At 52.9% G+C, this 25,404-nt stretch overlaps 3 protein-coding genes across 5 annotated transcripts; 2 read left to right on the top strand and 1 right to left on the bottom strand.

Moving 5' to 3' along the window:
• Positions 1–160: 160 nt before the first annotated feature.
• Positions 161–13,715, bottom strand: DCTN4 (dynactin subunit 4). Of its 3 annotated transcripts, none has more exons than XM_054642550.2 (14): positions 13,527–13,715; positions 12,158–12,228; positions 11,545–11,723; positions 9,606–9,649; positions 8,793–8,900; positions 8,193–8,213; positions 7,204–7,277; positions 6,755–6,867; positions 5,355–5,464; positions 3,878–3,951; positions 3,472–3,526; positions 2,901–3,008; positions 2,426–2,523; positions 161–2,255 (listed from the first exon to the last, which is right to left on the bottom strand). In XM_054642550.2, exons 1-14 carry the CDS (start codon positions 13,659–13,661, stop codon positions 2,042–2,044), a joined length of 1,404 nt encoding a protein of 467 aa, XP_054498525.1. In that variant the 5' UTR covers positions 13,662–13,715; the 3' UTR covers positions 161–2,041. The 3 variants fall into 3 exon arrangements, with proteins under 3 accessions (XP_054498525.1, XP_054498527.1, XP_054498526.1); XM_054642552.2 differs by lacking the exon at positions 13,527–13,715 and adding an exon at positions 12,744–12,762; XM_054642551.2 differs by lacking the exon at positions 8,193–8,213.
• Positions 13,716–15,755: 2,040 nt separating this feature from the next.
• On the top strand, positions 15,756–17,878 carry SMIM3 (small integral membrane protein 3). Its single transcript, XM_054643030.2, has 2 exons — positions 15,756–16,194; positions 16,867–17,878. Exon 2 carries the CDS (start codon positions 16,868–16,870, stop codon positions 17,045–17,047), a length of 180 nt encoding a protein of 59 aa, XP_054499005.1. The 5' UTR covers positions 15,756–16,194; position 16,867; the 3' UTR covers positions 17,048–17,878.
• Positions 17,879–22,403: 4,525 nt separating this feature from the next.
• On the top strand, positions 22,404–25,103 carry GPX3 (glutathione peroxidase 3). Its single transcript, XM_054642954.2, has 5 exons — positions 22,404–22,607; positions 23,578–23,731; positions 23,912–24,029; positions 24,200–24,299; positions 24,387–25,103. Exons 1-5 carry the CDS (start codon positions 22,521–22,523, stop codon positions 24,606–24,608), a joined length of 681 nt encoding a protein of 226 aa, XP_054498929.1. The 5' UTR covers positions 22,404–22,520; the 3' UTR covers positions 24,609–25,103.
• Positions 25,104–25,404: the final 301 nt, after the last annotated feature.

Here is a 25,404-nt window from a genome sequence, read left to right as displayed (position 1 = left end):
TCACAGCGGCAGGGGGCGCTCCAGGCACGGCTCGACGGGCGAGACCACGCGCAACGAGCGGGGGAGCACGGGGACGAGACCATTGGGAAAAGCGGGGGGAGCTCCGCCTTTTGTGCTGTTTAAATAATGATTGTTTTGGAATAAGAGCCAGCGCACAGAATCCGAGAGCCACGTGTGGTTTATTGAAGGTCACTACACGACGTCAAGCACAAGGCAACAGGCGCCTGTCGGGGAGAAGGGACAGAGGCAGGGACACGGCAATACCTTTCCTATGGCCTACAGCACCTGCAGGGAGGGGAGAGCAGCTCGCCGAGCTCAGAGCGCCACAGCCCAGTGCACCTTTTGTTTGTAGTGAGAAGAGCCCAGGTCACGTTGCCTGCAGCAAACCCCAGCCCCAGGCACAGCTCCAGGCTTTGGTCCTGGGAGGTCTTTCTGTGGTGCTGTCAAAATGCAGCAGCTGTTTTGGCTACTGAACAGGAGAAGTTGTGGCCAGAGGTGAAGTGCTTTGTTATCCGGACAGGGAAAGCCACAGCAGGCACTAGCACTACACATTAACTACTAACTACAAGTCTCAAACTCATGCTGTACATCTGTGTGTCACCTACACAGAGCTGTAAACGTGATGCCTCGCTGCTTTGAGACCCGCTGCAGGAGCAGGGCTGTGAGCCCCCCAGCACACCACAGCAGGTTCCTTGAGCTAAGGGAGATGTTTTGGGGTGCTGCACCACTCCCCCAGGGAGCAGGCAGCCTCATGCTGCCCCTCCATGCAGAGGATTGGCAGAGCCATGGCACAAGCATCATGACAGGGCCATGGCTGGCTGGCGTTCAAGCCTTTCCCAGCACAGCAGGGTGTCAAAGCCCCTCAGAAATGTTTAACAAAGGTCAAGGTCTGAAGTGGGAATGCTCTGCAGGAAGAGCCATCTCACCTGCCTGCACCAGCCATGCACTTCTCAGTAATTCAGTCTCCTGGATACACAGCTCTTAATCACCCATTTTAGCTTGGACTGCAGCCAAATTATACCCTGGGTAAATGACCTTCTGGTACAGTGTGTGTCATTAACACATAATGAGTTTCCACCTTTACACCTCCCTCCCACCCACCCTAACTGGAAAAACAAAGATTATGAACCCAAATCACCACTGTAGCTTTATAATTACCAGAACTAATCTTAACTCTCCAGGTTTCATACCCTCATTGCTACAACCCCTAGCAACACAACATTTACTGAGCTGAGGTCTGCCAGGGAGCCTCTCTGGAGCATCCTTGCCTCTCCAGAGCATTCTGAGAGCTGCAACAGCACCTGAATTCTCAGCTTGCAGCACATCCTGCTGCCACATCCAGCTGAGATGCAGCAGGCTTGGTTGCCAGTCAGATCCATGAACACTACAGTACACTATGTTTAAAGTTTAAAGGCAAACTGATCAACTCCTTTGTGAAAAAACATCTGCCACCTTGGCTAAGCAAGCTACATATGCCAGAAGGGTAGGGCTCTGTGGCCCAGCCCCCACAGTTGAGGTATCCTATGAGGGAGCAGAAAACCAAACTAAAAGATCATGCTGCTGGCAGTAACTTGCCAGAATGCAGAAGGCAGGGACACTCCTTAAAATGTTTGTTTGGGAAGGGCATTGCTCTGTGTGAAAGAGAAGTTGTTCATTATTGGGTATGTAACATCAGGTTTGTGGGCTGAGAAAAAAACAGTATGGCTACTTTTCTGCTGATAAATCCAAATTCAGCCCTAATCATCTCTAGATAAAGCCCAATTCAGTGCAAACCTGGAGGGAGATCTTTTTCTGTGCTCTAAGTCGTGCTGCAAGTTACTCTAGCCTGGGGCAGTGAAGGGAAGTGGAGTGGTGGTTAGTGGGCACTACACAAGGGGGGAGAGAACAAACCAGCCCAAACCACGGCAGCTCAGCCCCCTCCTGGCAGCTGGCCGGGCCCGTGGCACACCCACACATCACAGAGGAGCTCTGGAGAACCTTTCAGAGGTGCTTTCTCAGGGTGCCAGTCCATCCAGCCGTCGGGAGCAGGCGCTGGGAGGCGCTAGGGGAGCACGGGCCCGAGGCTGAGCTCCACGTGGTGGGTGAGCCAGATCACCTCCGAGGTGTGGTCACCATCCTCGTTGGGCCTGATGGGAGCAGTGAGGTTTTTGAACTCGTGCTTCATCTTGAAACTCACGGTCACCTCGCCCTCTTCTTTCTGTGGGGTGACCTTGATGAAAACTCCCACCTTATTGGCTTTTCTAAAGGCAATAATGCTGCAGGGCAGAACACACAGGAACACTGGGTCAGCCAAGTTCTCAAAGCATTGTTCCAAGTGGAACAATGCTCTCAGAGGAACTCAAACCACACTGAAGACAGACAGGAGGAGAGGGAATTACTCAAAGAGCTGAGTTTTTAAGGGAGAGGATCCCCACAGGACACTCACTCAGGATCATCCTGGAAGTCTTGAGGCTCTGCCAGCTCATCATATTCTGCTGCAGCATCTTTGCCAGCCAGAATAAGCTCCTTAGGAGGAACTGCCACCTGAAACAGAGCAGGGAGAGAAAGAAGCCTTTTAGCAGTGCAAGCAGGAGGGCTCTCCTCTTCTGAGGTCTGCTTCACTGCAGTTTAACAGAAAACTGACTCATCTGCAGCTTTTCTCTGCTCCAGGACAGCCTGATTACTACCCTGCCAGTGAAATAATAAATTTCTCCCTTGGGTTTTGGATCTCAAGGAACAGCCAAAATTTCAAAATAATTAATGAGCTGCTGTTTATCTTGGTGACAGTAATTTATGCTCCAAGGAGGGAAATGCAGCACAGTTAGCAGGGGTTGAAGTACATATGAAAAGTGTGTCCTGTGGAAGGACAAATGGGAGTGGTAAACCCATGGGCTTACCCAGCAGGAGGTTACAATCAATACCTTGGCAGTGCTGTTGATGTTATCAGGATCTCCCTCCTCACACTCCAGCAATGTGACATGTGTGACGTTCTCCACAGGGTTAGTCAGAGTCAGAAGGACTTGGCTCTCCTGGGGAGATTCAGGAATCACAGTTCAAGAAGCAATTGTGCTAAAAATCATTGTTACTGTAAGCACCTCCATCTTCTCTGACTCAACACATTCAAAAATTGCATCACATCCTCTCAATGGATGGACAGTGACTGCCCCCCGTCCATAAAAAAGGCATCAATACCATGCAAAACTCTTAATAAAGAAATATGTATCTTGGGAGTCTAACTGAGATCTCAATTCCACACCCTTTATTCTTCAGACATTGGCAAGTGATGATGTCACACTGCACAGCAATCTGCTGCTGCAGTGACAAGTACATGCAGAGTTACTCTGGCCACTCCTTTAAACCCTGTACCCTCTAAATGGAGTGAGTGGAGCCCTCAGGAAACAATCATCACACCATGTCATCTTCCAGAAAGATCCCACATTCACAGCTCCTGGCTATGTCTTAGCCTAAGACATTTCTGGAAAAGCTACTGACCTTCATGTAGCGCAGGTTGGGAATAGACATGATTCTCACTTCAGGGATGTAGTTACTACAAAACAACAGAGCAAATGACTGTGAGGGACTGTGTTGCTGTCTGCAAAGCTATTAGAGCTTTCCTAAAAGGAAAAATGAAGTGTCCTTTTGCTCCATAACCCTAACCCTACAAAACCCTGCTGCAGTCTGGGGCTGGCACAGCATGAAGTGTTTTTGTCAAACTGCTGAAATCTTTAGTAGATCAGCAAGCAAACCTATTACAGATAAGCTAAATATATTTAAAAAGGTGATTACACCATCCTAAGGGATGACACAATCCCACAAGAGGTCAAAGGAAATTAAAATAGAAGGCATTAACTAAGCATGAACAGGGAGTTGTTGTCCCCAGTCCCCATTTCTTACTTACACAGCAACCAGCTGGATCTTGAATTTGATAGAGGTTGGATTGAATTCTGGTTTGCTCAGGTTATGTTCACATTTCTAGAGAGAAAGGTATTTAAGTCAGTACCAAAGACAGTGTGCAGTCACACACTGAAGAATCAGAGCCACAAGTGCTGTGTCACCAGCCATGACATTACAGCCCCCAGCACAGCACACAAAAACTATCTGGGGTGCCTGTAGCCACCCATGTGCTCAGCTATTGATACTCCAAAATGTCATATCCAGCACTGCCAGCACAACCTCAGAAACACAAGACTTTGAACCAGTCTTGAAAACACCTGGACACTGACTGCAGCACAAATAACTGCCTTATGCTCCAGAATCCATTAAAAAATGAAGCAGCTAGAAATCCTGATCTCCTCACAGGCTACTCTTCAAATACTGGATCAGTCTGAGATTACTTATTTCTGAGAAAATACTCTGCATTTGTTCAGCATCCTGCACCTTAAATACTTACAATAATTACTTTAGGAACTAGATAAATAAACATCCTTGTATGACTGAGAAAACCAATAGTGTAGTAAGGGCCATGTAGAAAACCAACAGCAGAACTTGGATTTAACCCTTGCCTGTCTTCACAGATCTCTGCTATGCTTCTCTGAAATACCATCTTCCTGCCTTCACTCTAGTGACATCTTCAGTATTCTGCACTGCCTCTCCCTAATATTTTCTTTGTTGACTTTTGTCCTTAGTAACAACAAAAATTTTTTTTTATTTCAACTGCACTGGCAGTATTCTTGGCTAGACAGGGCACTAGCACAAACCACCTTGGTGTCTTTATACATCCTTGACAGTATTGTCCCCCTTTCACAACTGTCATCACACCAGAGACATGACAGCCTCCCTCAACCCCTTAATGCTGCTACCACTAACTTGACTGAGAACTTTCAACAATCAGAAGCATTTGAGCCATTTCTTTTGAAAGAAGAGCACAGAGCCCATTTCCCAGCACCCAAGTGCTGAGAGCCTGGAAAGGGCATGTAGGAGTGTGCTCTTTGTTGACAGAGTGACAAAACTATCCTTTGCCTCCTTAAAAAGGAAAGAAGCTCGGAAGTTTCTCTCTTTGATTAGGTGAAAAAGCCACCTCATAGGCCTAGGAGACTTCACCTCAAACTTAAAGATAGTTAATTGGACAGAAGCCAAAAAGTCCTGCCTGGGCAATTGACTAGAAAAAGAAGTAAACAAAAAAACTAATTTCTTTTGTAAGGTGTTTTACCAAGAGCAAAGACCTCCTGCACCTAGCTCAGTTTTTCTCTGTTTGTTATTTTGCCTCTTATTAAACTTTTTGTTTCCAACATTGCAACAGAAGCCATCCTGCTGATTTTTCTGCCTCCAAGGGTAGCTGAGCTATCTTGGGTGTGTTCCAGGCCTCTGAGAGCTCATGAGACCTGGCTGGAGGAGGCTCCTGTAACAGGGGCAGAGCTCAGGATGGAATTGCCTACCCGGCAGCGCAGCGAGCGTTTGATCAGCAGGTGCTTGTGACGTGGGTAGAGCTGGGAAGCGCAGATGGGCTGGAAGTCAGGCTGCAGCAGGCGCTGCCGCAGAGTCGTCACTGGCAGCATGACAGAAAGCAAGACAAAGAAATGTCTCAGGAACTGAAAATGGATTCTACATATGCACCTCACACTGTGTGGAGATCTGCCACCATCTCTAAGAGACTTAATTTCACCTGCACCTTGTAATTCAGAAGGCACTGGCAACTATCACATTTCTAGAAATAAATAGAAAGGCAAAAGCTGAATAAAGGGCTGCCCTGACTGGGCACAGTAACATGAGAACAACATCAGTGTTAGCCCAGGAGAAACAAGGTACTCACATCTTTTTTCACAGCTGAACTGGGATGGAAACAAGAGTTTTCTAACCATCTAGAACACAGTTCTTTCCCTCACCACAGCAAATGAGTTTCACATCCTTGTTACCCTCACAGCTGGGTGCTGCATGAGTACAATACAGAGCTTCTTAGCAAGGAGTTTGCATAACTCAGACTCACACGCAGAATTAGAGAAAACAGTTCCCAAAGCAAGAAACTCCCAGCAGCCAAAACCTCCCATGGGTTTCTCTCAAAATGCAGGTTCCTCACTGTTTCAGTACCTAAGAGGCAAGTGAGCCACCTGGCAGCCTTTTCCTCACTGTGAGGAACCAGGAAAGCTGTCTTCTTCAGCAGCATCAAACTCACAATGCCAACAGCCTGATGAGAAAAGGAGACCAAGAAGATCTACTTCTTTCCATAAACCTTTCATAAATTAATTGATACTGGCAGACTTCGTAGGCCTGCAGAACTACCAACATCATCCGTTCCACTTGGAGCTACCTCAGCTGGAAGCCCACAACACTCCTGTACCTGCTGGTTTATCCTGTTCACATCAAGTCTTACTGATCAATTTACAGTATTTATGGATTAAATTTATGAGTCAGCTAAAGAACTGGCAAGTGTACACAGGCTGCTCCAAGCTGATGTCAAAGCAATGCGCAATTGTTACTCAACAGCCCACTTCTGTTCCAGATCCCCAGCAGCTGCTATTTCCTTATTTCCTGCTATTATTTGAAAAAGGACATCAGCTTTTTTCTCCATCCACACAGAAATTAAGGCCAGCAAGAAAATTAAATAACCTTTCAGGCCTTCTGGCTCTGTAGCCATGTACAACATGACTTCTTTGCATGAACAACATGAAGCTGAGGCTGGATTCAAAGTTACCATTTAAAAAGTCAAGTATTTCCCAGTATTTCAATCCCAGCATAAAAATGACCAGGAACTTGGGTCATGACGAAATGTCACAGACTTGTAGGCAATGCCCATGTTACAAAATATAAGCCAAAAAGTGACAGAATACTAAGGTTTTACCTTCTGTCAGATTGATTGGTCTTGTGTAGTAATCTTCAGGAAGAGGCTCCACTTCTTCCACTGCATCAGCTGGCTCGATCTTGATCTCCTTGTGGTCTTCTCCTTCTTTCAGGCTGAAGCAAAATAAGGGGCAACTCAGTCATGAAATAGGGCATGTGTGCTCTGACAGCAACTGCATTATAGCCCAGAAGACAGTGAGAGCTGAGATTGCACAACAATAATTGCAACAAGGGTGTGAGCAGTCCCTTGCTCCTCTTGGGAGAAAGCAGAACATTTGGAGATGCTGCACAGAGATGCCTGAGGATCTGACACCTCTCCAGTGCTCAGAAGGAGAAATCTCCTCTCACTGCTATCTGCTAATTGTCTATCATCTTTCTAGAGCTGCTTTACTCCTCTTTGCCTACCCCTCCAATGCTCCCCACAAACATAACCCTGACCCTGAGACTCACGAGAGTCCAGCGAGGGCACTGATGGGAGCTCCGGGCCTCTGGCGCTGCAGCCTCGTTCCAAGGCTGTATTTGTCCTACAAGGAAAAAAGGAACTGTCACCCTCAGGTCTGCCTCTGATGGGACACAAAAACCTGCTGCAAACTCATCCTTTGAGCTGCATGACAAGCATGGGGGTACAAGCAAAGGAAAGCAAAAAGGAAAAGGTATTCATCGCTTGCTAAGATACATTTTTCTGCTTAAACTGTTAGCAAGGAGAAAACAATTCCCACTGCACTGCAGATGGGGAAAGACAGATGTGTGTGGCTACTGCTAATAAAGCTTTTTGCTCCTTCCACAAATCATCAGCCTGCACTACTGACACATATTCCCTGGATATTCTCTTCAGAGCAACTCCATGTCAAGTAGTGTAGAATGAGAGCTCAGTTGCCAAAAACAGTGGGTTGATGTGGTTATGCATCCATCTGAAAGGCTCTGTAGCACTACTTAAAGCAGCTGAAAGCTGTCAAAAGTTCCTGCAAGCCTCCTTACCTACAAGTCTCATTCACCAGCAATAGCTGAGCTACTCCTCAGCTTTCTGCAGCTGAGCTGTATGCAGGGTGCTTAGGGGCAGACATCTTCCTTCTGGGCAGGGCTCAAAACCTGAATTCTCACCAAATGAGAAATGTGAGCCTACTCTGGTGATTTTTCAAGGATGAGATGATTAATGCTAGTGCCACCTGCCTTGGCCAAGCAGACAGCTGTGTTTCAGCCTAATTTGGTGAAGGACTGCTTTTCAAGGGTACATTACTTACTCAAGACACTGCCCTGTTTCTAAACTAACACAAAATATTTTTGTAACAAATGTTACCCTCTGAAGAGTTAGGCTTCACCTGTGTTTGTTCTAGGCACACCTAAGACAGAGGCCCTGAGGCATGGTGTAGGATCTGTTACTCCCCTTCAGTTGGTACCATGAGAGCTTTAACACCAGCAGAAACTGTGAAAAGACTTACCACTACGTGTATAGTGTGTTGCTGTGGAGAGCCCCCAAAATAGCAGCAGGTAGCAACGGAGACAAAAAATGCAGCCATAAGACACAAGCAAGGGCACAGAGCAAGCACAATTCATTGAAGTAGCAAGCATATGCAGTCACTCAGCTAAACAAAGTGAGCATTTACCTGCCAGGTACAATAAACAAGTCATTCAAGCCACAACCAAGTCTTAAGGTTAACTTCAGTAGAGATTTCATGCAGAGAAGTGTCAGACAATGCTGATCTATCTGTCACTAAGCTGTGGGATGAACTGTCCTGAGAAAGAGCTGCCACTGGCAATGTGGCTGCAGTTGGACTGCACTTCACTGCTGGAGAACATATTCCTAGGCATGGCAAGTATAAACCTGGCACTGCTGGGGAGGACTATCAGAGAGAGTGGTAATGTAATACACAGTAATGAGTGTAAAAGTGTTCATCCCTAAAGAAAGCCTCATTTTCTTCATGTTGTCCTCAATTAGCCAAAGTTGGGCAGCCCTATCATGCTACCAGCTGTCTAGTTTTCCAGGTTGAGGCTGTTGTGGATCCCTTTTGCTGCTCTGAGAGGATGGCACAGCAGCTCACCGAGAAGGCCAGTGGAACGTAGTTGCGGCGTCGCACCAGCTTCTTCCTGTCCCGCTCGATCTTCTCCTTCTGAGCCAGCTGCTGGTAGTACTCAACCAGTTTGTTAATCTGGAGGGAGGAAAGGGAGTACTGTCACCTCAGCTGCAGCATTTCTTTGTGAACTAGCTGGGGTTCCTGCTGCTTGTTTCACTCTGTTCCTAGTACCAGCTGTATTGTGCAAGCCTGTGTACCTTAACATGTTAAGACAAAATGACCCTTCCTGGGAATGATGTGTATTGGAGGGCAGTGTCCAATTCTCACTTTGCAATTCAGCAACTGAGACTTTGTTCATGAATTTGCTATGACTGCATAGAGTAATGCCATGTGGCCAACTCCGAGCAATTTGGATTGGCAGAGCAAACAGCATCTTTAGCATCTTTTCCCCGCTCCCCAAGGCTGGTCATGTTTAGAGTGGAGCTCTAACGGGTAAAAGGGAAGGGTGTTAAAGGTGCAGTTGTGTTTTCCAGATCCTGGACACACTTTTGATTAGAAAACAGCTTTTTTTCACATACATACACAGCACATTCACCTTAATAGCACCATTAGATAGGTTGATTTCAACTGAGCTTCTTCTCAAAAGGAGATTTTATACTGCGATATCCTCAGGGCAGCCTCTAAGAGGCCTTCCCTCCATTCAAGGTGCAGATTAGGAACTGGAACTGGTATCTGAAGGATTATATAGATGCAGAAAAAGTGATTGAGAGGGCCTGACACTCTAACAGTTCTTTCTGGCTGATGCATTTCAGCCCAAGCACAGCTTTCCCACTCACTCACCCTCTGTGTGTGAGGATTCTCCGGCTCCTGCCAGCCCCCACTCGCTGCACAAGAGAAGAGAAAAAGCAAAGTCCACAGGAGGTTTCCAGATGCCACACAGAAATCACACCCAACACTCACCTATCTTGGTGTTATTTATAAAATATGGCATTCCCTATTTTTCCTACACCTACCATTGCAATTGTTTAAGTTCATGTCTTTACAAATATACACCTCTGAAAGAGTTGCACAGGCAGGTTTGGAATGAAGGAGGTCTGACAGCTTTTATATTGTGTTTTTAAACAAATGTTGCTTGAGAGACACTTAGGACAGCACCCAGGAGTGACTTCAGCAGCAGGTACTTGTGTTTATATGTGCATCTCTTATAACTGGCTGCTGCTGTCTCTGCATCCTCAGCTCCATTTTCACTCACATCAACACTAGAAGCCAGAGGATCTGCTTGGCCTACCCAACCCCACCTAACAGATATTTTCTGTACATCTCATGTACCAAAAAAATAGATGAAAGCTTTGTTCTATGCTCTTGTGAAGAGAAAAGCCAAGTTCAAACACTGACTAGCAACTCTGGAATAAGTCTAAGTGAACAAAAGTGATGGAAAATAAATTAGGTGTTTATGCTGTCAGACTGAGCACTTCAAAGCCTGTGAAAGCACACAAACAAGATCTCAGCAGTGGGGAGAGTGCACTGACTAAAACAGTTTGACAGTTTTCTCACTAGTCAGGTAACACAGGCATGAAAGTGGGTCACACAATTCCACTAACTCAGCTCATCTCTTCAGAGGAGTCTTCAGCAACAAAGAGTTTTCCTGTGAATTTCCAACTACAACTCCAATCCTCACCAGATATCAAGTCCATAGCACAAGTCTGGAGCTAGCTGTATTATCTGTTACCTTCAAAACACAGACTGGGCTCATGCTGTAACTCAGTTTTGTGTCTGTTCCAGATTGCAAGGCAAGATGTATTCTATTACCATCTGTATGGCAGTTGTCTTTTGTGGAGTGGCAGTTTTCCTTATCTCTCTCTGAGTGATCACAATCAGTGATCCCCTCCCCTCTGGAGGGGACATCTGCTGATAACAGGCTATTGAATGTCACTGCCTGACTGATAAGAACTACAGCATCCCATTGGGAGATGCTCTGCCCAGAAGGAGGAGCCAAGCATTCCTATCCAGATATAATCTGTAGATTTTGGAATACCAGCACAGCTTCTCCACTGGATTTCTCAGAGGAATAGCAGCTACCTCTTCTTCCACTGGATCTTCAGAGGAAGACTACACCTTTCTACAGGATCCCTGCTCCAGAAGAACCACCCCTGACACTCCAGGAGGGCTGCAGCCACGTTTCCAATTGGACTACCAACACCCTGACCAACAGGGTGTCCAGGCTGAGTTCTGATTCTGTCAGTGTTGCTCTAGTGTACTGGATTGTTTATTTTATCCTTTTATTTTCTTCCCTATTAAAGATCTGTTATTTCCTCCTCCCATATTTTTTTTGCCTGAGAGCTCCTTATAATTTAAAATTTATAGCAATTTGGACGGGTGGGGAGGGTTTTCATTCTCCATTTCAGGGGAGGCTCCTGCCTTCCTTAACAGACACCAAGACAGTCTTTTAACTGTCCCTTACCAACAGACTTCTCTGCCATTCTAGAAATTTGCAAACTTTGCTGGATTCCCCCAAAACTAAAACTGCCAGCAACTAGGACCCTTCAAGTCCTTAGAGCTCCAAACGCCACCTTCGATCTGATCCCCAGACCCTGGGGAAATGATTTCTTTTTCCCATGGAAAATGTCCTCAGTTTGCCGCCACTTGCCCTGGCCGACAGAGCGGTGCCAAGCTGGAAATTGGCAAACTTTGCTGGAACTAACTGGATTACCTGTTACCTTCAAAACACAAACTGGGCCCATGCTGTCACTCAGTTTTGTGTCTTTGAACTGTCCCTTACCAACAGACTTGTCTGCCATGCCCACATCCCGGGAAGTCCAGCGGCAGAAGCCACAGGCCAGGTAATAGGCTTTCTTCATGGTGGTCTTGGCCGGGTCGTCGGGCAGCGGCGCAGGGATGCTCGTGGCCCGTGTGGAAAGGGTGTGCATGCAGCACGGGCAGTCAAAGCAGTTGGCACACCTGCAAACAACAAGGCAGGGCTCTGAGAAGGGTGCCAGGCTGAGAGAAATGCTCCCAGCAACCACACCAGCACTAAAACAACAGATCATTAACTCCTAGGCAACAGCGCAAGGGACAACGGGCTGTGACGGGAACTTGGGGGATTCAGAGTCAGCATAAGAGCAGCAGCAGTGAGAAACACAAAGTGATACTAAAAAACCTCTGTATTATGAGGCCAGGTCATTAAAAAAATCCCAAAAGTCCTGAACATGAACAGCCCTGTTCATCATGGAAAGACACTTCCCCTGATACATCATGGAAAGACACTTATTCCCCAAAACAGACTCAAATACAACAAGCAGCTATGTAATTTTGGAAGAGTTTCAGACAGACATGGGAAGGGACTGTTTTAAACAGGGAGACTTGATGAAAAAAAAAACCCAAAGAAACTTTACCTGTTCTTTTTCAGCTTGGCTTCAGCTGAAGGCATGTTTTCCAGGCAGCTGGGGCAGTAGTGAGAGTCAACCTGAAAAAGACGCAGCCACATCACACACATTATCTGACACACCTTTGCCCAAAAAGCCCCAAACTGCCACATGATCCAACAAGGATTTGTATCTTGCATCAGCAAGGTGAAGCCAGGAAAGGCTTGAGATGTTTTTTGGTATGCAAAACCTTAGCCCATGTCAGCCAGATTTTGATCTTTAATAACATAAATTATAAGGTTTCTTTAGGCAGAATGGATTAAACTACTCTGCCTTGTAAATGGGAAAAGATCAGCTGAGTGTTGACCTTTAGCAGTTAACAGAATCTCATTTTTCAGCTTGAACAAAAATTTTAATTTTTATTTTCTATTTAGACCTAAATTTATTGTGTCCTCACAGTTACACTGGTCAGATATTTCAGAATATGCATATTTCAGAAGATGCTTTGTGTCTCTCGGCTGTCATGGTGAATTTTGTCTATTAAAACAACAGCAGCAAGACTGGGGCCCCATTCTTGAGGAGGAATTCAAACTAATTATTAAGCATGGCCACGCACAATGACTGCACTGCTCACACCACAGTGAATTCATGATGGATACAACCAGGTCACAAATCCACACTTCAGAGGCCTTAATTTCATTAAGCTGCTTTTTCTGAGATCTGGGCTGCACAGTCATTCCTTCAAGGCTTCCCAAATCCATCACAATTTCTTAATTCACCCATTCTTCCATCAAAACCAATCTCGGCGATTTTAATATGACAATTTACGAAGCCAAACCCCCCCTCCACACCAAAAATCGTAGCTGCAAAAAACACACACAGCCCTCCACAGCAAAAATCGACATGGGGTGTGGGTCTGGGGGTCGGCCGGGCCCGATGGGCATTGGTGTGGGGAAGGGTGCGGTCTAGACCCAAAGGTCCCCGCGAGGGTGAGGGGTCCTCGCGGCCCCGGTCGGGCCCCACTGAGGTCTGGGTGGGGATCCCCGCTCCCCCGGCCGGGCCCGTTTAGGGGGTCTCGGCCCCCATGAGGGGAACCGCCCCTGTGCCTGGGCGCTCGCCTCAGCCAATCACAGCCCGAGCTCCGCCGACGGACAGGCGCGCACAGCCAATCAACACTCAGCCCCGCCCCACCATCACTCGCGGCCAATCAGCGCGCTCCGTGGAGCGCTACGCCCACCCGCCAGCCGCGCTAACAACCAATACCAAAGGAGAAAAGGAGTGAGAGGCAGGAGTGCGACCCAATCGCTGCGCGTAGAGAGAGCACCGTCCCGCCCGGTCCCGCCCGGTCCCGCCCGGTCCCACCCGGTGCGCGGGTGCGGCGCGGCCGGTCCGCTGTTACCTCGTGCGAGACGCACTCAAGTGAGCGGAGCTCGCTGCAGTAGCGGCAGAAGTACAGCTGCGGCAGCGGCGCCCGCAGCTCCTTCTCGCCGCGCACCAGGTACAGCACCCGCTCCGATTGCAGCAGCGACGCCATCTTGGGAGGGGGCGGGCTCCGCCGCGCCGCCGCCGCCTGACGTCACCACGTCGGCCTGGCTACGTGACACCACGTGGCTGCCAAGAGGGCGTGGGCAGCAAGGGGGCGCGGCCTCCCTTAAGTGCCACCCAGTGCCACCTGGGGACACCAACTGCCCCCAAGTGCCATCTAATGCCACCCAGAGTCACCCCTGCCATGGTAGCGACACCTTCCTTGGTCTTGGAGCCCCTCCAACACGGCCTTGGACCCTGCCGGGGATGGGGCAGCCGCAGATGGTCTGTGCCAGTGCTCCCCACCCTCACAGCGAAGGATTTCTCCCCAGTATCCCAACTGTCCCTGCCTTTGCCAATGGGAAGCAGTTCCATCGCTCCGAGCCCTTGTCCCCATTCCCTCTCCAGCTCTCTTAGAGCCCCTTTAGGCACTGGAAGGGGCTCTGAGATCTCCCGGAGCCTTCTCCAGTTTTCCCAGCCTGGGTCCCGAGCAGAGGGGCTCAGCCCTCAGAACATCTCCATGGCCTCTTCTGGTGTCACCTCAGCAGCTCCGTGTCCTTGTCACGCTGGGGTCCAGAGCTGGACACAGCTCAGGTGGCTCTCACCAGAGCAGAGCAGAGCAGAGAGGGTGGTTTTTCACACCCCAAAGGTGGTTTCTCTTGGTTTCTCTTCAGTCTCACCTCCACTAAGACAGGATCCTGACAAGAATGAACATTCCTGTGCCGTGGGATCAGCAGGAAAGCACGAGGTCTGCAGATGCTCTGCTGTGTGCAGGCAGAATAAACACATCAGCAGACTTTAAGAGATCTGAAGCTCGGTGTCTACGCTACAACTGCTTCATTCTCTGCTGAGGGCAGAGCTGGCATCAGCAAACCCCTCCCAGTGTGCTGCTGGAGAGCCCAAACAAGGCAGAGCCAGCCTGGCCTGTGGCATGAACCCCCCACCCTCGCCCTGGGATCCATCCCCACACAGCGCCTGCACTCAGTCCCTGCCCTCTGCTCCACAGGAAAGCCCTGTCCATGAGGATGTGCCACTGCTCAGATAAAAACCTCACGGTTTTATCCGCCTGCAGCAGCTGGAGGGGCAGGGAGGAGGCTGCCTGTGCTCTGCTCCCCTCAGAGCTGCGTGTCCAGGAGTGCCTGGAGCACAGGGGTGTCTTGGAAGGGTGAAAAGTGCATATTACACGGCTCTACACAGATATTTACTATATGTATTTTGTTGTATTGATTAGTAGTGCTGTATTAACATTTTAATAGTATGATAAATGTAGTTTTGTAGTTAAAAGGTAACTTTTGTAGTTAAAATAGGAACTGTGTAAGTGGGATATTTTTTTAAGAAAGGAATGAGGTACTCGCACCAGATAGCAGCCACAGGATACCTAAATCTTTCAGAGAAAAAGAATTGATTGTTCTCTTATCAGAAGAAACTGACTTCTTCCTTCCTCGCTCAGGATCGAAGATTCCGTTAGGATTAGGAGGAAGAAAATGATGATGACCAGACCAAATCCTTTGTTTGAATGGAATTTATGCATCATGTATGGGATGTATGAATATTGAACAGGCTATTGCTTTTAAGGGTTAATCCTTTGTTAGTGGATGTCCTTCTTCGGGCTTGTGCTGCCCAGAAAAAGGTACCCAGACGTCCGTAACTCTTCGTTTCTGTTGTCTCATATTGTCCTAATTCAAATTGTCCAAATTATTATTACTCTAATTGTATTACTATTTTTATAACCATTTTATGACTATTAAACTTGTAAAATTTTAAAAACAAGTGATTGGCGTTTTTCACAGGAGCATGCAGTAGGGCATTCCACCACCAGAAGCCCAACAGCTTTCCCTGGGAAAAGGCAGGAGTGAAAGGTGCAGTGTGTGGCTCCCACCGTGACTGACACTGAGCTTGTGTCCCAGAAGGAAAGTCGGAGCATCCTATCTTGCTTTTGCCATTCAGCATCACCAGTGGAGTGGAATATTCCACTGGGGAGCAGAAAGAGCCTTCCCAGCCGGCGGGCTGAGCTCTGTCCCCTCCCTGGCCGTGTGTCTGTAAATCACCCTGTCCGAACCCTGGGCACTGCAGGCACCGCGCTGTGGCTGTGGAGGCTCTGGGTGCTCCTGCCTTGGGCCTCGGGGGCAAGAGGGTGCCTGTGAGCCCTGCTGAGGCAGGAGGGGGACAGGGTAGGGAGGACCCTTTGTTAAGGACCATGAAGTGAAATGTCCCCGCAGCTCCAGAGGCACTCCCCCAGTGGAACCCCATTGTGGGTGGGATGAGGGGGAGTGCGTTCTTATTTATTCTGGTGTAGAAAAAACGTCCTGCCTTGCTTTGCCTTTCCTTCCTTCCCTCCCCTTCCTCCTATCCCCTTCCCCTTCTTCCCCCCGTGCCGTCCCCCGCGGGCCGGGCCGGGCCGGGCCGGGCGGGGCCGGGCGGAGTCTCTCTCTCCTCGGCGGGATTCTTTCCCTCCCGGCGGGATCCGCCGCTGCCACCGCTGCCGCCGGAGCTGCAGCAGGAGCCGCCTTCGGAGCGGGAGCCGGAGCCTGGCAGCGCCGCAGGTACGGGGATGCGGGCAGGTGGGACGCGAAGGGCACGGGCAGGACACAGAAGGGCACAGGGCAGGCAGGGCACAGAAAGGGCACAGAAGGGCACGGCAGGGCACGGCAGGGCACGGGCAGGGCACAGGCAGAGCACAGGCAGGGCACGGCAGCTGCCGCCTCTCCCCACGGCACCGTGTCCCCCAGCCCCGAGGTGCCGGGGCAGGACGGCGGCACAGCCGCGGTCCCCGGGGAGGGAGTCCCCGCTCCCCGGCCCCTCCGTCCCCTTCAGCTGATGGAAAATCCGTGACTCAGCTCGAGGTGCGGGTGGGGGGGGACGCACACACGAGGTTCCCCAGAAACGAGGGGGCTCCTGGCTGAGCCGACCCCACCGTGTCCCCGTGACCGGCGGGACACCCGGTTGTGGCTTCTCTTTATCAGTTCCTGTAACAAACAGTAGCAATTAATAGGGAAGTTTTCCCCTGGGCTTTTATCCAGTGCCTTTAAAGCATGCTGTAAATCCTGCAGGTAATTGAAGGAACCTTTACCAAAGGCTCTCGAAGGAGCCCAAGGTGAAAGCTGGACCTGGCCACAGGGGTGTCCCCGGAGAGAGCAGCAGGGGACTGGGGGAGACTCTGGCTAGGGGAGGGATGGACGGGGCTGCCCCACCTCCCCTCTGCCTTTTCCTTGCAGGATGGACCTCCCTCACCTCGCGAGAACTACCGACCTCCCCAAGCACATCCTGGATATCTGGGTCATCGTGTTGATCATCCTGGCCACCATCTTCATCATGACAGCGCTGCTGCTGTGCCCGGCCACGGCCGTCATCATCTACCGAGTGCGGACACACCCCACGCGCAACGGCATCGTGTGAGCCACGGGCACGGGGGCACGGCCAGCTCGCTGGGCTGGGGGCTGCTGCCATGGCACCCTGTGCCAGGCACCTTCACAGGGCACCCTGAGAGCTGGAGCCTGGCCAGGAGCTGGGGTGAGCCAGCCCAGACCTGCTCCTGGAGCTGGCTCTTGCTGGGTACCCACTGCTCATCTTGCCCACTGAGCCCACGGGGGCTGTGGGGGAAATGCCAGCGTGGGCAGCAGTGGGGAGAGGTGTGACTTTGTGGACACGTGCAGCTGGAAATACCTCACTCCATGAGAGAGGCAGGCTGGTCTCACCTTCACTGGTGACACTGTCTCCTCCCAGGCAAGCAGCAAGGAGTGGAAATGCCTGACAAAGTTATTTCTTCTTTGGAGTCCCAGCTGTCAAGGTGGCTGGGGAAAAAAGAGTCAAAGCAAGATGGATGTGGCTTCTGGTTGTCCATTTAGTGCTTGGCTAAAAGCATCAGTGACAGAGCTTGTGCTGGCTGCACAGCAGACGTGCAGCTGGCACCAGCTTCTCCTCTACCCATTATCTGCAGAAATGGTAGGAAAATTCTGCAGGACTCTTGGTTCCACTGTGTCTTGTGGGGCAGAGGAGTGTGTGCAGCTCCTGCCAGCCCTCCTGTCTGCATGCTGGCTGCACTCCCCACTCTGGTGATAGTGAGAGCTCCCACTGTTTGCCCAGCACTCCAGCCCTGCTGGGGAGTCTGTGTGTGCCTCACCTGGGCAGGCAAAGCAGGAGGAGCAGGTTTGTGCCCAGCCAGTGGCAAGGGATCATGTAAGCTCTTGTACTGCCCTTTGTTATGAAATAAATGGACTTTATCCTTCATGTGAGTGTGTCGTGCAGCTCTGTCCACACTGCAGGTGGTGTCTGGCTCTGCAGGATCTGGGATACTTTGCAGCCTCTCCAGAAACCCTCCCTGCTCTGACCTCGTGCCCTGCCTTGCCTCAAGGTCCCTGGGGCTCTCCCCAGCCTTGGAGCCCAGCAGGAAGCTCACTGGCAGCCCAGCCCCACGCTCCAGGAGGGCAAACCTCAGTCTGGACCCCGTGGGTGGGAAGGATCTCTCAGGACTTTGTGACAGTGGTTGTGGCTGTTTTTATCCCACTCGGGTGACCGGCACCACTTCCCTCACCCCAGCCTCGTGCTGGGTCAGTGTGGCAGGAGCCCTGGGGCTGAAACGGCGTCTTGGTGACTCACAGCAAGGAAGGTCACAAAATGAACTGCATGAATCAGGAAGGATGTGGGGAAACACTACGGTGATGCTGGTGGGAATTGTTTAAATCCAATTTTCTGTGCTGAAAAGAGCAGCCAGCCCTGCAGTGTTTGTTGGAAACCCTGTGTGGCTTGATCCACAACATCCAGATTTGGGTTTGCATTGGGTGGTGGGGCCAGAGGGGCAGGAGGTTCCCTGGAAGCAGGACCTTGGGCAAACACCTCCCACCTTGGGGAGGGAGCCCAGGATACAGACCCTGGGGAGCAGAAGTGCCTGCCCTGGAACCACTGGCTCTGGTTGTGCTGGGAGGGAGCAGACACTAATTCCTTGCCCAGCCAAAAAAAACATATTTCTGTTTTGAGCTATCAACTCTCTCTTCCCCTCTCAAGTTGCAGAGTTTGAGGTAAATAACCAGAGTTATTTTCCTGTTTTTCTTCCTCTCTCCCTCCCTTGCTGGCACAGTGCAGCAGCGGCTGGAGGACATTACAGATGTGCAGGGTGGGAGCAGCCCTGGCTCTGCTCTCCCCTGTGCTCCACCCCAGAATTGCTTCCCTGGGGACAATGTGGGGACGGCCAGCAGCATCAGGAATTAGAGCTGAGCAGCTTTGCTATGAGAGGAATAGGGGAGAAGCCACAAACATTGGAGTGGTTTGGGAAGGAAGCCTGGTTTGGAGCAAAACATGAGGAAAAGCATGGACCACCTCTCCCTGTCCATGCCACCATACACGATTGCTGTTCCCACCTCTGCCTTCCCCTTGTCAAGAGCAGCAGAGGCAAGTCAGAGATTTCCTTTATTGGTATGAATTTTCTGGGAAATTTCAAACCCGTGGCAAACATTTCCAGGAAAGGCCTTGGAAAGATGGGTTTGCTCATAACAACAACAAACATGGGGCTAAATGGCAGCAGAGGTAAAGCAGGGAAAAGTTACATTTTTTAAAGCATTAAAATGGCGGAGAATGAATTTAAACTGGATTTCCAACACTCTCAAGTTAGAAATTCCTCCTCCAGGATGGAGCGAGATAACAAAATCCCCCTGTGGCCCTGGACAGTGCTGGAGCTTGGAGGCAGCGTTTGCATGGAGTTTTGCCAAGGAAAAATGCCTTTGTGCTGAGCAGCGGGTCCTGTTCAGTGACGCTGTAGCAGGCAGGGTGATGTGGGCACTGAAGTGATTCAGCATCCACTGGGATGTTTCCCTGGAGGTGCTGGCATGTGCCAGGAGCTGGCTGCTGGCCCCTGGGGCTGCTGCTGGGGGAGGCAGGTGAGGCAGTCCCAGAAGGGAGAAGGGGATGCAGGATGCTGGCTCTCACCTTGCCTCCCTTTGCAGGGGGAAGGGGGGAAATGGGCCAGAGACATTTACACAGGGAGCAAATCTTCCCCTGGAAAAGGAGGGGATGGCAGTGCTGGAGGGGGCAGAGCACAGAGCCTGGGGGCTGTGGGGGCACTCAGGAAGGGGGACCCCACTCCAAAGGGTGCTGGGCACCGTGCCCAGCAGGGAGGCTGCTGCTGAGCCAGGGCAGTGTGTGGGAGCACACGGGCTGGGGCAGAGCAGCGAGGGCTGGCTGAGCTGTGAGCTGGCAGCCTGGGGAAGCCTGGAGCTCAAAGAGCTGGGGCCTCTCTCCTGGCAGAACTTGCTTTGCTTTTGCTTCCCCGTCGCACACTTAGAACAAAGGTTCAGAGGTTGCCCAGGGATTGATGCCAAGCCAGGCTGCCAGAGGAAGCTGCACTGCTGCTAGCCAGAGCAATGCTGCCTGCTGCTGCTGCCCAAGCTCCCTGCCACTGTCCTGCCACGCTGCTGGCACCATCCCTGTCCCTCTGCATGAAAATACCTCTGGGTCAGCTCTGGGGTAACCCCAGCAGGCAGTGCTGGATGGTCCCCACTGCTGCTTTCACATTCCCCGTGCTCAGCTGGGGCCCTGCAGCCTGGCACAAGGTCCCTGCAGCCCCGGCACGTGGCTCAGGGGACACCAGGGAGGCTGGTGGCAGTGGCAGCATGGGGGCCGGGGGGCTGGAAGCGCCTGGCCTCCCGCCCCGGACTGCTGCCAAACATCTGCAGCAGGCGGGGGCTGGCTCCAGCTCGGCTCTGGTGGAAAACAACCGAGCAGGACGGTTCGTGTGAGGGTCAGCCCGCCCTGCCCGGCTGCTTTTTGGGGTGGGGGACACCAATCCTGCCGCATGCAGCCTCCAGCATGACGGAACAGTGTGTTGGGAACACTGGGAGACATGCCCAGGATGCCAGGGAAGATCAGTGGCAGAGAGGGAGTCCATCACACTGGGGACACTGGGTGACATGCCCGGGATGCCAGGGAAGAACAGTGGCAGAGAGGGAGTCCATTAGCTGTGTCTCATTAACTCCTTCCCCATTCCCAACCTCCTCCAAGGCTGATTTGGCACTGGGACCCAAGGAGGAGGGACTTGGATTAACAGGTCCCTTATTTTTATTTTGGTTTTAGGAAAACCGAGTTCAGGAGTGACTCAAACTTTCACTGCTCATGGCAGGGATCAGAGACACGTGGAAGGGACACAACCACACTGTGCCACACACCACTATAACTAGATGTCGCTGTTCCTGTGGTGGGAAATGTGGGGCAGGGAGCTCAGTCCTGAGCAGCTCCCCAGGCCTGTCCCAGCTCTGTTGCAGGAGGTGGCTCAAGCCCTGGTCAGGCTCAGAAGTGTGAGCTGTGTTGGGGAGCACAGCACTGGCACACACTGGTCCTTGTTGGCTGCAGGATGCAGAATGTGCAGGCCAGGAGCTGCAGCCCCATGGCCTCAAACCTCCCTAGAGCCTGGGAAGCAGGTGGAGAGGGTCAAACCCTGGTTTTGGCAAGGAGCCACCTCGCTCCACTCACAGCTGTATCTGTGAGAGTCACCCAGGGCACCTCTGTGGCTGGCCTGGCTCTTGGCATGCTGTGATGGGCTCTGTGCAGTGCCCAGGCAGTGGCTGAGCACCCTGAGGGTTTGCCTGAACCCGGGGGAACACCCCACACTGCTTGGGGTCCAGGCAGGTCAGAGCTAAGCCACTCCCCCAGTAGCAGTGCAGGTTTGAAATGCTGGGGTGACAGAAAAACCCACAGACAGAAAAACCCACAGCTCCCCTGCTCCATGGCTTTTCTGTGTGCCTGGGAGATGGACCCAACCCCCAGCCCTCCCACGCCAGCTGAGGCTGCAGTTGGAGCCTCACGCCACAGCCTTTCCCAGGACATGGTGTTCCTTCTGGTGAGGAACACAGATTGGGAGATTGCTCCCAGCTTCCTCTTAACCCATGGCCTCACTCCCCTTCCTTGGTGGCATCTCCACCAGCTGGCTCAGTGACAGCATCGAGGCAGGGCTGACCTTGCTTTCTAGCAAAGCCAAACCTCCTGCTGGCACTCACGGTCCCCCCAGGGCTCACCCCCTGCCACCCCATACTGTCCTCCACCCCAGGCCAGCCTCCCCCCAAAACCACAACTCCCCCAGCTCCCCTCCAGCCAGTTAATTCTCCCACTGAATAATTTTTTGGGGGGGATTTCTGGGAATTTACACCTCACCACGGATATTTTCCTTGGAGACAGCCCAGGGCAAATGTTCACATTCCTTGGCTAAGCAAACAGGACCCTGGAAACTCCTGCCCCTGGGGACACCCAGCAGTGCCTTGCCCTTGACCCCAGCAGGGTCACCGTGCAGCCACAGCCCCTGGCAGGAGGGATCCTCCTCCTCTAGCAGCGCCTTCCTTCACCGGGCACACAGGAGAGGAGCGGGACCAGCCCAGCCCAGCCCGAGCAGCCATTGGGGGGCACCCAGCGAACCCCGAGGCTGCTGCTGGGGGGTTTGGTCCGTGCTCCTCGGGTGCCTGCACCCCCTTGGGGGGGAAATGTCCCCTGGCTGGGTGGCCTGAGCAGGATGGGGCGCCTCTCCCCACCTCCCCATCACCTCCTTCCCCCCTTCCCCGATATCTTTCCCCCACCCCGCGGGTTTAATCCCGGCTCGGGTGACGTGTTGCATAAACCCTCGGCACATGCCGCTGCCCCGTGTCCCCCTGGAAGCCACCCCCGGGCGGTGTCTGTCCATGTGTCCGTGTGTCCGTGCGTCCGTCCCAGAGCCCACACGGTTAACGCGGGCCCGGCCCGGCCCCCCCCGGCCATTGGCTCCCCCCTCGCAGCCCGCAGCTATTTCTCGGCCGCCGCGGGGCTCCGAGGTGACAGCAGGCGACAGCGGCGCTTGTCCCGGCCGCTCGCCCCGGGCTGTCGGGGGGTGCTGGCACCCCGCACCCCGCACCCAGCCATGGGGGGCTGCTCCCGCAGCAGCTGGATTGTGCCCCTTTTCTTGGCTGGGCTCGTCCAGCTGGGGCGAAGTGAGGAGAGGGAGAAGGTAAGAGCAGGGGGACACGGCCACGGGGCGGTCAGGGGGGTTTAGGGGGTGTGTGACACCCTGGGGACCTGCAGGACTCCCCGGGGCACGGGAGGGACACGGCAGCCCCCTGAGCCCCCCTCCTTCCCCCTGCAATCCCGGTGCCTGGATCACGGGGAGACTTTCTGAGCTGGTTCCTGCCAAGGGCCAAGAATCGTTGTCCTGGGGTTGGGGACAAAGGGGGACAGAGCCATGTGTCCCCCAAGTGACCTCCCCGAGGCAGAGCACGGCGGCTTTTTGCCCTGCAATGTCCGGGTGTGTTCCCCCATGTCGGGAAGGTGTGGGACCCACGGTGTCCCTACAGTCCAGCGGGCAGGGGCACTGTCCCCCCCCAGCCGGGCTCCCCACCTTGCCACAGGGACCCCACAGTCCCACGGAACCTTCATTCGTCGAGTGCGACCCCTGTGATTTCACCTCTCGCCAGCTCCCAAAATAGCCCCTCGGTGGCACTCGGCTGAGCCTGGGTACCCTGGCGGGGACGGAGGGGGCTCCTCTGGGTTAACCCCTGTGGTCCCGGAGGCAGGGGCTGCTCCAGCCCGACCCTTCCCGGCCTGTTCCCACCTGGTACCCCTGCCCTGCCCCTGTCTCCCAGGGCTGGTGGGTCCTGCTCCCCTGCCCACAGCCTCGGGATTCTGGTGCTGGCCTCCCCCATGCTCGGGCTGTTTTGCAGCCACTCGCCCTCCTGCTGCTCCCTGCTCGGTAAACATCCCCCAGCTGCAGCCAGACCCCCGCCCCGGCCGGCCCGTCCCCCCAGCGCGACCTTGGCACGCCGCAGCGTGGCTGCTGCCAGCGGCACTCAGGGCAGGGGACACAACGCTGGCAGCTGTCCCCGCAGCCGGGCTGGCCCCATTGCCCTGCTGGCCGTGGGGATCGGGAGAGGGGTGGCCGGCAGCCCCCAGCCCGTTCCCACAGGGTGCTCCTCGCCCCACAGGTGGACTGCTACCCATCGGTGAACGACACCATCTACAACTACGGGGCCCTGACCATCGATGGGGACGAGTACATCCCCTTTGAGAGGTACAAGGGGAAGACTGTGCTCTTCGTCAACGTAGCTACATACTGAGGCCTGACACTGCAGTATGTTGGTAAGGGTCCTGCAGGGCCAGGCCGGGCCCCATGGTCCATTCTGCTTTGGGGAGCTGGGGAAAGGGTTAATGTCCGCTCCCCAGGACCTGGCCTGACTGGAATGGTCCCAGATGGTAACTGCAGGTGTGGAGGTGTGCCCAGCCCTCTGTTAACCCACTTCTGGCTCTTCTTGCATGCAGAACTGAATGCACTACAAGATGAGCTGAGAAACGAGGGGCTCGTAGTCCTCGGTTTCCCCTCCAACCAATTTGGGAAGCAGGAACCTGGCCAGAACTCAGAGATCCTCCCTGCACTTAAGTGAGTACTGTGGTGGGGGCTGTGGGACACCTCTCTTCCCCAGCAGTGGGAGCCCAGGCTACAGCTGCAGCTGCCTCTGGACCCAAACAAGGGGTTTGGGGTCCTGTCACCACCCCTGTGCAAGCATCCAGAGCTGCACATTGCACAACATCCTGTTCCCTGCCTTGTAGGTATGTCCGGCCAGGAGGTGGCTTTGTTCCTAACTTCCAGCTGTTCCAGAAAGGGGATGTGAACGGGGCAAAGGAGCAGAAGATCTTCACCTTCCTGAAGGTGGGTGCTATGGCAAGAGGTGAGGGGGACAGACCCAGTTTGCTTTTCAGAGGGGCAAGGCAGTGATGCATTGGCTCCCCATTGCAGAACGCCTGTCCCCCGGTGGTGGAGGACTTCGGGAACCCCAACAGGCTCTTCTGGGAGCCTCTGCGGATCCATGACATCAAGTGGAACTTCGAGAAGTTCCTGGTGAGCCCCGAGGGTGTGCCTGTCATGCGCTGGTACCATCGCGCCAACATCGCTGTCGTGAAGAAGAACATCATGACCTACCTGAGGCGGCGGCAGCAGGAGAACCACGATGACCAGTAGAGCCTCGGGCTGCTGGCATGAGGGCCAGCATCCCCCCAGCTGCTTCCCATTCCATTCCCTCCCCAGATGTTCCCCAGCAGCAGGAATCACGCCCTGATCCCTCCATTGCTCCTGTCTCTGGCACCCCCCAGTCAGGTTGCTGGGCTGAGGATCTCATGGCAGAGACCTCAGTAAATACTTCCAATATCCCTGTGTCCCACCTCCACCCCTGGTGGTGACACCTCCAGCCTGCCCCCTCCTCTCCACCACCCCAGGCAGTGGGAGGATGCAGGGGCTGGCAGTCCCTGGAGGAGACCACATCTCCATGAAGGCTTGGCCCGAAAGCCCCGGGCTGGGGCGGGCCCAGCCTGAGCGTGCCAAGCTCAGGGCAGCTCTTCAGTGCATTCAGGCTGCCCGTGCTCCTGGCACACAGACGTGCTGCTCTCCTGGTTGGGGGTGGCCAGCCCCTCACCAACCCACCATAGAACCACCAAATAAAGGCTCTGCAAATGTGCAGCCCCACGTGTTGGCCAGGGGTAGGGGAGGCAGAGTGGGGGGCACAGTGGCCAGCCTGGGGGTAGGAGTGCCTGACTGGAGAAACTAATTTTTTTTCCATAGTAACTGCAGACATGAAATTATCATCACAGCCCAGCATTTGGGGACAGGATGGGAAGGGAGTGCAGAGCACAGGTGGGCAAAAAGGGCTGGAGGCAGGACCAGGGACAACCCCCAGTGAGGAGCATACTGGAATCCTATGCCTCCTGCTGTCACACGTGTGACAGCCACGCTTACAGAAACTGGGTTGTATTTGTTTTTT

The sequence above is a fragment of the Agelaius phoeniceus genome, chromosome 15 (genome assembly GCF_051311805.1).
Source record: "Agelaius phoeniceus isolate bAgePho1 chromosome 15, bAgePho1.hap1, whole genome shotgun sequence".
Classification (NCBI taxonomy): Eukaryota; Metazoa; Chordata; class Aves; order Passeriformes; family Icteridae; genus Agelaius; species Agelaius phoeniceus.
The sequence above is the reverse complement of the archived record's forward strand: the minus strand, read 5'-3'. Positions and strand labels throughout refer to the sequence as shown.

Excerpts from the sequence above, each read along its gene's own strand:
- DCTN4 (XM_054642550.2), bottom strand. The coding sequence starts at position 13,661 with ATGGCGTCGCTGCTGCAATCGGAGCGGGTGCTGTACCTGGTGCGCGGC. Across the intron at positions 3,527-3,877 it reads AAGATCCAGCTGGTTGCTGT|TAACTACATCCCTGAAGTGA; the intron begins GTAAGTAAGAAA and ends GTTGTTTTGTAG. Across the intron at positions 2,524-2,900 it reads ACATCAACAGCACTGCCAAG|GTGGCAGTTCCTCCTAAGGA; the intron begins GTATTGATTGTA and ends GCTCTGTTTCAG.
- SMIM3 (XM_054643030.2), top strand. The coding sequence starts at position 16,868 with ATGGACCTCCCTCACCTCGCGAGAACTACCGACCTCCCCAAGCACATC.